General features: G+C 41.1%; 1 protein-coding gene across 4 annotated transcripts in view; it reads right to left on the minus strand.

Annotated features, from left to right (window-relative positions):
- cux2b (cut-like homeobox 2b) overlaps window positions 1-12432 on the minus strand; it is a 133081-nt gene extending 120649 nt beyond the window's left edge. For 3 of the 4 annotated variants that reach the window (XM_032577828.1, XM_032577827.1, XM_032577826.1), the window contains exon 1: window positions 12016-12432. In XM_032577828.1, the coding sequence (XP_032433719.1) occupies window positions 12016-12078 (63 nt within the window). In that variant the 5' untranslated portion in view covers window positions 12079-12432. Of the gene's footprint in view, window positions 1-11291; window positions 11985-12015 lie in introns of those variants that run through there. The other variant, XM_032577829.1, reaches the window with a different exon arrangement.
- Between the last annotated feature and the right edge of the window lie 743 nt (window positions 12433-13175).

A 13175-nucleotide genomic window follows, 5' to 3' on the forward strand; every position in this document is an offset into this window, starting at 1 on the left:
TTTGAACTACAGAAGGAAGCGGTTTTTCATTTGCCCACAGAATGCGTTGAAGCTATATTTAAAGGGGCAGGATTACGTGTTTTTCATGCACATAGTGTCACTTTATAGCACAATCAAGTAACCATGTTTACTTCAGTTGTTTAAAAAAATGAAATACATGTATCAAAAATGACAAAAGAAGCTGTACTTTGTAATTAAACAACTTGTAAATTGGGCCTCTGTCACTTTAAAAGCTCCTCTTTCTGAAACTCCGCTTTCAGGAAGTCATAACATGGCTCCTCTATTAACCCTTTAACAACGTTTTTACCAGTGTTTCACTGAAAAGTAGCTCCTATAATGAGCTCAGCTGATGCAAAGTTCCACCAGGTATTTGCTAATTGCTGCTGACTAGTCTGAAGGAGCTGAGCGGGCGAGTCACAGGAGAGAGTTGCTCTGTGAAGCGAAAGTTTTGATGCTTGGAAACTGCAGCTCTGAGAAAGAGCTCCGTTCTCGAAGGCATAGCTGGTCCATCCAGGTGTTTTGCACAGCTGAACGGTTGCCATGGAGATTAAAGGATTTCTCAAACATGCATAATTTGACACAAGCATCATTGACAGCACTAAGGCCCTCCTCATGGCTCTGGTTGGTTGTTTTTGATCAAGTGGTGTAACTCTGCAGCTAGCACTGGTAGCACTGGGCAGAGACTGTTTCACATATTATGCATCACGACATGGTGACAATTTTAACAAATATATAAAAAATAAAATAAAATACATTTTTATAAATGTTACAAACTGCAACTTCAAGCTGCTAAATGACAAATTGCAGAAGGTGCCAATTTATTATTATTATTTTTACTAATTAATCATCAGGATAATTAACAAATCAAAAACTTAATAGTTTGTAATCATTGCAGAAAATTCTGACTAGGGCTGCAAGTAAGACTTATTTTAGTAAAGTTTCCACACTGTGTTTGGTATATGTTTTTATGTTACCTCAATGCACCATAAAGTATATTTATTTGAAATTACCAACATACAATCCCTATACAATGACAAAGATTTATCTTTAAGAGAACCAAAAAGAGAAAAAAAGATTCCCAGCTTCCTCAAAAATACTCGTGTCACAATCTTGTGACACTTTTAATTGGGCTGAATGGCTATACTCCTAAAAGGCATGCAATTATTTTTATTATTGACAAAAATACATTTGAGTAAAATACAATGAACCTCTGCCAAATCCAACTGAGGCGTATCAGGTGGAGTGACCGGGAGACGCAGGGCTGTAGGATTCATAGCAAGTCTAGTAAACTGAACAAGACAGAAAAAAACCCCCGGTGCACTCAATACATCTGCTGTGGCGTCAGACGGTGAAAACAAATAAAGCCAAGGCCGCGGTGGCGAACGCAGCTCAATATGGACTTACTGGGCAGGGGGACTGGGCTGTCAGCGGGGAGAGAGGACACAGCTTTACACCCATGCCGATGAGCTATTACCTCCCCCCTCCTGATGCTTCCGCCTGCCTCAGCACGGGGAAGAAGAGGCCGCCTCGCCGCCACGGAGCCATCCTCCAGCACACTAATGTGTCCCTGAAGTTTTGTTAAAGCTGGTTATTTACTCCTGCAAAGCAATGGCTGCAGCCTTGGGGCGGCAGCATGGAGAACACGCCGTTATGAAAAATCTGCCGTCTTTTGCTATGAAGCACTGTCAACTTTCGGAGGGGCGGCCTGTTAAACGTGGAAAGCATAGAGGTTTTTTTGTTGGTTTTTTTTCCCCGCACCTCTAGTGAGCTACATTAGGAAAGGAATAGAGAAGCCAGCTTCTAAACCAGAAAAATTCAGCCCAACAGAAGGATTAATGTGAAACATAAGGGAGGTTTACTGACAGTAGTTTTTGGCAACCCTTGGCCACAGCAGTTTGGGATCAATACTAACAAGGCATAGGTCCAAATCCTGGCTATATTTCCAGCTCTTCTGCATTATATAAATGGATACTTACTCACCTCTGGTTTCAAAGGACCACCATTTGTTTTCCAATGAAATTACTCTGGGTTTTTCTAATGATCCAGATCTATAATGCTGATACTATATGATAAAGAAACGCCTTCTTTTTTTTTTGGTAGTGAATGTGAATAAAATATGCCTGATGGTCTTCACATATTGCTACTGCTGACCTCGCCAACATGGAAGCACAGCTTCCCACACACAGATGTAGTTTTCTTTACAGCCGAGAAGGGGGCGATAAAGTGCCGGTTTGTTATGCGTCTACACCAAAGGAAAGATGAAGAAAAGACGACAGTAGTTTCTTACTAGGAAAGCAGCTTTAAAGCTGAAGTATGTAACTTTTATAAAAAAGGTTTGTTGTTTTTTTTATCTTATTTTTTAACACATTTAAGTTGTGACAGTATTAATGAGATAAACTGTTGGAAAAAACATTTGAGCTCCACCTCCTTGCTCGGTCCTTCTGCCTTCTACAGAAATGCACAGCTTCCGGCCAGAAACAACCAATCAGAGCCAAGAGGGTGTTACCGCTGTCAATCACAATCATGTACGTGCTGCTAAGTTTGCTAGTGGTGGAGGAGCTACTTACTGCTCAGAAAAACTGTTTATCCACCATCATCAGTGGCTTTGCTTACTAGCCTATCATTCACAGTCGTGAAGAGCTGCAGCTGTCCTTTTTCAGAGATTATCTCTTTCATATTAAACTGTCAGAACTTAGTAATAATTTGAACAAATATGTAACAAACATTTTTTTTTTATAAAAGTCACCTTCTGTAGTTTTCAGAAAGTTTTGGGAGGAAAACTCTCCAAATTTAGAAAAGGTCTGCTCTTCCCACAGCTGTATTGCTCTTTTCCTTTCTTCTTCAGATCTAACTTACATTTTTCTTTACTGCTGTGTGTTTTTAAATGGGAGTATTGGCGCTATCTGTTAGCTCACTGTTAGCTCAGTCTCAAAAATCAGAACTTCAAATGGACATGTCAGACTGCTACAGATGACTGTACGTAAAGCACACAGTTAGTTAAGTGGACAGTCGAGCAAACTGGAGGACTACGGATATACTCTAAAGAGAAAAAAATAAGTATAAAAGCCAAAGAGGGGTCCAACTGACAATGTTAATGCATTATAGTCATTGGTTTAGCTTAGAATCTTCCAGAAACTGAGATCTTTGACTGGACTCCCGTCCTGAACCCTCTCTATTGTCCAAGATGGAACCAGCAACTAAATAACTGTGAAACTGACAACATAGGTTTTCAAAATTCAGCAAAAACTATTGTAGTATAATACAGTTAAACTCCATAAATTAGAATATACATTTTGATAAGGATAGTTTGTCAGATTAAAAGTACCTTTTGAAAATAGAAACTTTCAATCAGGTAGTAAACATGCTTCTCATAACGCCCACGTTTCTGTATTAAAGGTTTTATTGGTCTGATGTAATATTCCAACCTTCTAATTTAGTGTTTCCTTTAGATGTATGCAGAAAATCCTCATACTTAACTAATTACTGTTACTAAATAGAACGTGTTTTCCTTGGTGAATTCAGTTACTGACATTAAGGAACTTTTCTATAATATTCTAATTTGTTGAATGTGGCTGTACTCTGAGCTTTCAACTTTAGACAGATGAAACAAAAAAAATAATAATTTCTACAGTTCTTTGAAAGAAAAGCCCCCAGGCTTCTAGGTTACGGTTACCTTTGGTCAAAATGTGCCAAATTTAAACTTTGTTTTAATTTAGTAAGAAATGGCTCAAGGCTTTTTTTTTCTTTTTTTTTTTTTTTGCTTGATTAGTGGTGAACTCAGTAAAGCTATATCTGGATACAAGCCTTTAGTAAGTACAGCTAAATAAAGCTGCCTCTTGTTTTGGGCTCTACAGTTTCTGATCTAGAATTAGTCCTTTATTTTAAAAAATTCTCTCATCTGTTCAGTAACTGGAATGTATTTTTGTTTTATGTTTTCAAAAGTTAAACAATCCTAAACTTAGACATCCTGGTTGGAAGGAGTAATATTTGTGAGCCTGGAAATTTTTTACAACTCTAAACCTTGGAAAGAAAACGTTTTTTTATGTAAACTCATGTATTATACATAATATATAGGCGGAGTAGAATTAAATGAGCATTTGCTTCTTCCCACTCTCTTTCCGATTTGTTGTTATTAATTCTTTTCATTCATGTTATTACTTATTTTTGGGTTAGTTCACTTTAAAATATGCATTTTGTTTTGTTTCCTTCCATGAGAGAAATAACATCAATAAATGAAAAAAAATCTAATTATTTGATTTTGTGATGGTGGAATAATCTAAACAGTAAGTTTTTAAAAGAAAAAAAGTAAAGAAACTTTTACAATATGACAGAAGCAAACTTTAACATAGCAGTTTAAAAGCACGTATTGGACCAATGAGCAGCAGCTCCTGAGCATCCTGTAGCCACGAAGTAGGAGCACAAGCACAGCAAAATGATAGGATAGGTATGGAAATCTAGTTGAAGGAAGGTCAAAGTGATTAAGCTGACATTAATGACAGGCCTAGTCTTCCTGTGAGAATGCTCGCCGCGGCTGTCTCTAAACCCATTTGTCATTCTGCTTCCAACGCCAAAGCATCTGCTTTGAAGTCTCTACCACTAATGCTACGCGGAGAGGTTAAACAGCTTAATGCTCGACTCCGTCTCACTCCTCTCACTCTCTAATGTTCCAGCCGTTTTATGCATCCACGGCCACGGCTGCTGGATTCCACGTCTCAATTTGCCCCGGATCGTCCTGCAGGAGCAGCCCTTCTCCCCCGTTTGCTCAGTTGTCAGGAAAAGATGGACAATGACAAACACGCTGCCCCCCCCCCCCTCGTGAAATTATGTTTAGATTAGGGCCTTGCAAAAGTGCTCACACCTTGAACTTTTTCACATTTTGTCACAATACGGGTACAAACTGGAGCTGCGGCTAACGATTATTTGAGTCATCAATTATTCTGATTGGTTGCATTGTTTCTTTTATTGACACATTCTGCAGATTTTTCATTTGATCACGTACGGCTCTTTCTTTCTTTTTTTTTTTTTTTACACAATATCAGAAATGCAATAAAAGATTAAAGTAAGAAAATAATTCAATTAACTTTTTAAGAAAATAAACATTTTATTGCCTGAAATGTAGCAAGACAGCATTCCTTTAGTGTACACTTGATCATTTGTAGCGCAGGATGCATCTGCAGCTATAAAAGTACTTTCTGTTTACTGTTTTAGTGAATTAGTAACTGGATAGCAAAAGGTGCGTAGTAGAAGTTTTTTGGGTTTTTTTACATTATTTCAACCAGGTGAAGCTAAAACTTTCCCAGTGGAAGACTTCTGGATAAAACATATTTACAGACAAACAATGTTTTTCATCTTAAATCCAAAATGTATATTTTTGTACAGTTTTGGTTTAATCACTTCTTCTTTCAGTAGATGTCCGTTTTTAGAGTCTGTATATTCCAGATCACAATGAACCAATTGCTAAATTAGTTGACGGTTATTTCGACTAACAATTAATCACCGTTCAGTCGATTAATCGTTTCAGCCCCAGTACAAAACTAACATTTTACTTTTTGAGACAACTAGCGCTGCACATCACACTGAACCTCAAATTCGCTGCAACGCAGACGGCTACAGGAGATCTGTCCTGCCCATGTCCATCACCATCTACAATAACTGAAAGATTTTGAGTTAACAGGAGTTACAGCAACATTTGATTTCCCTTTGGGATCAATAAAGTACTGTTGAATTTGTCAATTACGGTGGTGGCAGCCTGATGATGTGCCTTCAACCCTGATAAAACCCAGAGAACTTTCTATCCGGATTCCAGTCTGCGGGTGCACAAGCTGGTAGAGAGAAATGCATCCCACACTTTTCAGATTTCCCCCCATTCAAATATACATGACGCCTTACATGTACTTTGAAGTTTGTGGTTGTCAAGTTGCAGAAAAGGTTTCATACTTTTGCAAGGCGTGTTGCAGTTTCTGCACTTAATCACATCCCCTTATCTGGCTTATTTAAATAACCTGACAACAGAAGTATACAAAAACAGATAATGAGCCAACAAGTGTAGGGGTCATCTTTAAAGCTTCTCCATAATCGCTCACAGCATAGAAATAAAATGACAGTTATTATGATAAATAAAACAGGATCTGAGAGACAGCGGACTCCTTTGCTCTCCAGCAGAATGAGATTAGACTGATGCATGTGACATTAACAATATCAGCAAACAAATATATGAAAGCATGAATGAAAGGGAAACAGAGAGCGATTTTCATAGCCAATTTGAGATTGCAATGTGTGCCTGTGTGTGTGTGTGTGTGTGTGTGTAGGCGTGTAGGTGCGTGTGTGTGTGCGTGTAGGAGAGATTTCTGGCAAACAGCACACAGAGCAGGCTGGCAGCGGAGGCAGCGAGGCTCACAGGCTGCAAAGCAATTTCACTGTTTGGCAATACTGTTGTCTCTGTGTGTGGATTAGAGCTGACACCAGAGCAACTGAGTCATGCTAAATGTAGTACAATCACAAGCTTTTTGTTCCTGATCTGAAAAACCTTCGCGCTGCCTCGCAGATTCATGAAAGAGAGGCTGCAGACCGGGCCGTGGAAGACGGGAAGCGAACAAGTGGAGCGTTATTTCGCCATACGAGCGTGGCGTTGCGACGCGGACAAAAAACAAAAAAAGGAGCAATTTTTCAGTAAGGGTAGCCAGTCAGGCCAAAGTTTTTAAGAGGGAACAATCGAGCCTCTCCTTTGACAAAATCCTTGAAAATCCTTGATGTTTGACTTCATAAAAAGGGGGTTACATTCCCGTAAAGCCGCACAGATCAAACCCTATTTTGAGTTTTACTCGGCCAGTCCTCCTCGTGACCTCGCAGGCCAGAATTCCTCCCGCAGTTCTAACCTCTCTCTCTCCAGGTACATCGTCGGTCGGCGAGTTGTCTCCGGGCCAGGCAGGACCTGGCAGCGCAGACCCTGACCCGTCCTTTTCACGCTCGCCCACGGAAATGCCATCTGGCTGGTGTGAATGATTACCACAGCAACGGCCGGGCGACCTGCAGCCAGCGGGAACCAAGGTCACTCCACCTCAGCGCTTCACACTTTCCCTGCCCTCCTTTTCATCAGCCCTGCAGGTGAATTATTCATCCTGTGCAACTCAGGGGCACAAATCCACTGCACAAACACTCAAAAAAAAGAAAAGGGAAAAAAAAAGTGCACACTCAGTTTGCTGATATAATAACTTGTAATGAGAAAATAAACGCTCCGGTGTGAGCCGCGAGGATGAATAGCTCGCAGATGGCCGCGGATGTAGTGAGAACGCCGCTCTGTACGGGGGCAGGGGGAAGGTGAGACAGCTGCGGCGACAACTGGCTCCGACCATGACTGAACGAGAAATAAGTGCTTTAATTGATTTCTGACACGTGTAGCAGAAGGTGTCACATTTGAGATACGGGCGTGTTTACAACCAGAAGCCTGCGAGTTGACTTTTCAAGAGCCGCAGCGAGTCGAGTTTAAACAAGCATGTCTGTTATAGGAAGGAAAGTGAAGTGCTTAAGCGCTTCAAGCATTCACACGGGCCCATTCACGCCAGTCCGCTTTGATCAACCTATAGTTTGCTTGCCTAGAAAGTCCGTTTTCTTTGGAGAGGTGTAAATGTGTGACTGAACTCTGATGTGGACCAACAAAAGTGAGCTCTGGTCTTAGAGCTGACACCAGGGCTAGTGAGTCATGCTAAATGTAGTACAATCACAAGCTTTTTGTTCCTGATCTGGAAAACCTTCGCGCTGCCTCGGAGATTCATCAAAGAGAGGCTGGAGACCAAGTCTGGGTTCAGTCGAAGTGAACTGCGGCGCGGTCTGAATGCATATTTGAACGCCAGGCGGACCCCGCTCCAAGAACAGTGCGGAGTAAAGCGCAGGGCATTCTGGGTAAATACAACCAAAACAAGCGCACAAGTCTAGCGCTGGCGGGAGAAATGTCTTGTGGTCTTTTGCCAAAGACAGAAGAGAACTCCTACGACTACTAAACTCAAACACCACTCCATTTTTGCTTGCATTTTGTGAAGGAGGGAGTCCCGCTCATGTCTTCTATGGCCGAGGAGAGGAGCAGGGTTTTCAATTAGTCTGGATCATTTGACACAATGTACCGTGAAAGTGAACCGCAGCAGCTGGAAATGAAACAAATGTTGCAACTTTGGTCCCCAACAGAACCAAGTCTACTGGACTACCAGGTGGGAAAAGACATGAATCGGGACACCTGAATCACATAATTAGGTCATTTAGCAGAACTCTGTAGCACTGCATTGGATAAGGAGGTAGTCCAGGCATGTGATTCAGGGGAGTTGGACTTTTAGACAACTCTTCTGTCTTTTAGACGGTCCTGCAACTGTCTAAAAGTTGCGGGACAATATCCTGCAATGACTGCTGATCAACATTTCTTCTTTGGAGTTCTTTTGCAAGGTAACTTGGCAAAGATAGCAGGAGCTCAGCTCAAATCCACACAACACGGTATAAAAAAATCACACAGCAGATTACAGCATTACATCCCAAAACATACCAGGAAACATTTACAGTAAGTCCAAACTCCAGAGTTTTTACCACGGCTTTAAATTAGGGATTTCCTTCATTTTGGGGGATCGGCAATAGGCAGAGATTTGTATTTCAATCCAATCCGTAAAGGTCATTTGAGAGGGTTGACCGATAGCCCCGCCCACCTCCACGTCCCGTCTGCATGTGCGCGGTTAACAATAGTCATGTCCACTGTTGCCAACTTTGAAACTTTGTGACTACATTCAGCAACTTTCCTGACAAAAAAACCCCAAAACGTTACCAACCAAAATCAGAATAATAAAGTGAGTCATTTTAAAGATCTGCGATCGACCAGAAACACCGCTACTTTAAACGCATCGCCACGTTTTACAGATGATGGTTAGCTGGACGATTGGCATCGCGTGAGACAAAAACCCAACAGCTTTCTGTCCCAGCTCAGTTCTGGATTTCAAAATCTCGGCAGATTTGACATTTCTAAATCATATTCTGTGAAAAGCAAGAAGGAGAATGAATTGATATGTATATAAAACATGGAGACCATATAAAGGCAGCGAAATTAGTGCCGAAGTAGTACTGTAAACCAGAGTTAGGAATAACTCTTTGTGCCCCATGACTTTCACCGTGCAACATGAAAGAGGTGACGATGCATTCAAATACAGTAGATCCCCATAGTCAACTATAAAAAGAGAAAAACCAAGAAATCTAAAATAAAAATATCAACAAACACAGTAAGTGTTGTTCCAAACTATCCACAGATTTCACTACAATTTACTGCAAACAAAACATATTTTCTGCTATAGCCACAGGGTTACTCCGTTTTCATGCTTTAGCTTTTATTATACCAATTTTTTTTTTTACTTTCAAGTCATCCGTTTTCAAATATATCCAGTTGACTAGCTTAAGATTCTGCTCAGAGCTTCGTAGTCATAATAAAACAAAACAGAGATGTACCTATTAATCAGAGGTGGAAATCTGACTAATTCCTCCCTGACCACCTCTAATCAGGTCGCCAGATAATCATTTCAAATATCCTGTATCCATTAAATGCATCAAAACTAAAAACTCCCATCATTTTCAGGTTATAAACACATCAGCTATAGATAACCATCAGATCATAATTTAGGACACGTTTTGTTGCATAGATTGGGAAAATCTGAATTTAAAACTATGGCCCTTACCAAAGAATCTGCTGCATTTATTTTCGTTTTCTATGCATTATGGCCCTTTCAAAAAATGTCAATGTCGATCAGAAAAGGCTATCCACCTTTTACCTAATCATCAATCAAGAAAAGATTCATCCATACGATAGCATTTATGCCTTCAGACTAGATTTTTACCATGTCAAGTGATTTCAAAATCATTTTTATATCAGAATTTAGGGTAAGTACTTTGAACACAAACGACAGGTCTTCCATTTCTATTTTCATGACGCTGGTTCAGACTGCCTGGAACAGTAGTTCAGATTTAGCTCCAGGGCTTCTGAGGCAGATTTCATATTACTAACATCTAGAAACCTTTCCTGTGAAACCGGACGAAGCAGGCATTACAACTAGAAGACATGAAAATGCACTACAAAAAGGGATTTTGGAGGGTATTCAATATTAGTCACAATATTGACATTTTATTCAAGCATATTGGTTTGTAAATGGTTAAAAGCTAACATTATTTTCGATGAGATCCTACCTTAATATTCTAATTTGGATTTAGCTGAACAGGTTTGTTCAGTGTGTCTAATACTTTTGTTCACCATGTGTGGTGAGGAGGCAGTGAGGCGCATACGTTTATACCTGCTACATTATGAATAAACATCAACCTATGGTAGAAGCTGAGAATTGGCATACTTAAGGTTGAGTATGTTTCTATGTTGGAGCAAGAGTAAACATTTGCACCCATTTTTTATCTTTAGCTTAGCAATAGCGCTAATGTTAATAATTAAACTTCAGTGAATGTCACCTCGGTAGATTAGATTTAATCATTCCAGTAAGGTTTCTTATCTTTATCTTGGTCAAATTTAATTTTGTTTCTTTTCAACTTGGGATAACAGACCAAATCACCAAAATGTTTCTAATTTGTTCAAATTTATGCAGGTCTTATTTTAACTGTCTTTGAGCTCTTAAAGTTACACACATTCTAATATGAAATACTGTCAAAATCTTCCAAAGTATACTGTACTCAAATTGCCTCAGAATTTTTATTGGCTAAACCCTAACAGTTTGTTTTATTAGTGTACACCGCAACAATAGCAGCTCCTCCATCCCCGCCCCCGGCCCTGTGGCTCTATCTCAGGCCGGAGGAGAGGAAGGTCCAGCCAGCGGCACAAGCACAGCCCGACCCACCGAGGACAGAGAGCCACCGGGTCTCATGTCTGCTCCTCGGTCTGGTTTTTCCGCGGGAGCCGGGCGGGACTGCCTCGCTGTTGTCATTTCTCATGTTACAGAACATCAATCAGCCGGCAGAGACGGTGCCCTTGCGCCGGCTGAGGCTGATTTACAAACATTAGCGGGGAATACAATTACACAGCCCCCACCGCCAACCACCACCACCACCACCACCCTACCCTGGCCGAGCAGAGCAGCCCTTATGCGGCTGGAGGAGAGGAGAGAGGTGGACCCCGACAACAGCGGATACAACCATCCAGCCCGTCAGCACCGTGGTTTATAAAGCCAACTTTGAGCTGGGTGGCTGAAGCTACAGCAGGCTACACGGGGCGCATATGATGCTGTCACACAGAGGAGGCTAAATGACGGCTGTGATACAAACAAACTGCTCACCTGCCACAGTCTCCACGCCATTATTCAGAGACATTCTGCTGCCAGCTACCACGCAGTCCGCCGCTCGTGCCTTTAAACGCCGAGAAGACGCGATTTAAGACGACTGTAACGCTGTTTTAATTCAATTATTCTGGGCAGATAAAAACGTCCGAGCGTTACGACTAGCAGCTAAAAAAAAATAATAATAATAATCAACTTTCCAAATGAGAAATAAAACTTTCTCCGCGGTCCAAAAGCGTAGTAATTAGAACTTAATTCCCCGTAGCTTGCTGGGAGAAGCGACGCTGCGGCCGCCGACACGAGCCGCATAAAACACGAAGCTGCCTGAGAAAAGTTGCAGCTACGTCCAGGAACAGCGATTCACAGGCGCATTAAAAGTTTCCCTACGCCTAAGTACGGCCGAGCTGGTCTGGGAGGATAAAGAGTACAAAAACATACAACCAGGAGAAAGGAGAACGCGTGTAAAACAGCAGTGCTGTCCGCGGTGCTGATCCCAGATCGGTGTGGCTAACACTGAGGCTGTGCTGCTCCGCCGGTCGCTCCACCGCTGATCAATGATTGAACTGAACAAAGGCAGAACAGGGATCAATTTCTAATAACTATCAATGCAAACAGCGCCGACTCTCCGCTCATATTCGCCCGAATCGAGTCTGCGAGCGTCGGGACGCCGTCAGGAGGCATGTCGCTGAAGAAATACGCGGAGAAAGGTGAGAATAGCACTAACCTGGAGCCGCCGTAGATCAAATTTCTTCCAATATTGAAACATCGATCCTACATCGGCGGCCATCTTGGGGGATATTGAGGAGATTTTTTTTCGGCGGCTGCAATAAATATGTGGGCTGGATTCCCCCTCGTTAAACAGCGTTTACGGTCACCGGTCCCACTTTTTTTCTCTTTTTCTTAAGAAAAGTACTTAATATAAGAGTCCACTGATGAGCTGGCCAAATCTGCCGGCATATTTGTTGTCTTTTTTAGAACCAAAAATTAAAAAGGAGGGAGGAAGAAAAAAGTAAACTATATTTGTTCGCGTCTTGAAAGAAATAATATATATATATATATATATATATATATATACTAAAAAAAGCAAAGTGTATCCTCTTCATCCGCAATATTAAATGGACAATCGCTTTCTTTCTTTCTTTCTTTCTTTCTTTCTTTCTTTCTTTCTTTCTTTCTTTCTTTCTTTTTTGCTTTGGCAAAGTTATCAATACTGACGTAAAGCCCGGGCTCGATCAATATGATCTGGAAAAGAGAAGGAGATGATGTGTAGATAAGTTGAGTTCTGGGAAAATAGCCAAGCCTACTTTTTTTTTTTTTCTTACTTCTTTTTTTTTCTTCTTCTTCTTCTTCTTCTTGCTGCGTGTTTATTGCAGGAGTACCCGGAACATTACAATTAAGAGACAGAGGGGCAAAACTTGAGAAAGGCTGCACTATCAGTACATGTACTGCTTTGTTATTTGTACATAACAACGTAGTAATTAGAACTACTATTATTTGTGTGTCGCTCCGGACATGTTTTTCTGTTAAACTGTTGACATCAGGAGGAAATTTACACACATTTTATACATATGTTGGTACACAACTGCAGGTCTTTGTTTTAAATTGTGACCAATCTATGAATATCTGACATTTGAAAACTGAAACTATGGCAGATGATTGACTGACAGACAGACAGACAGACAGACAGACAGACAGATAGATAGATTCTCACAAAACTGACTCTATCTAACTTAATAAAGCATGAGGGTGCTCTTTTTCTGCTCAGAGTGAGTAATTCCTTTGGTCCAGGAGCATGCGGCTCAGTTCTGCTGCTCCCCCTGCTGACACCACGCAGTGAGCAGGTGTCTGCAGCAGGGCAGGGCACAGTTTGATTTCCTTTCATAC

The sequence above is a fragment of the Xiphophorus hellerii genome, chromosome 12, assembly GCF_003331165.1.
Source record: "Xiphophorus hellerii strain 12219 chromosome 12, Xiphophorus_hellerii-4.1, whole genome shotgun sequence".
NCBI classification, from domain to species: Eukaryota; Metazoa; Chordata; class Actinopteri; order Cyprinodontiformes; family Poeciliidae; genus Xiphophorus; species Xiphophorus hellerii.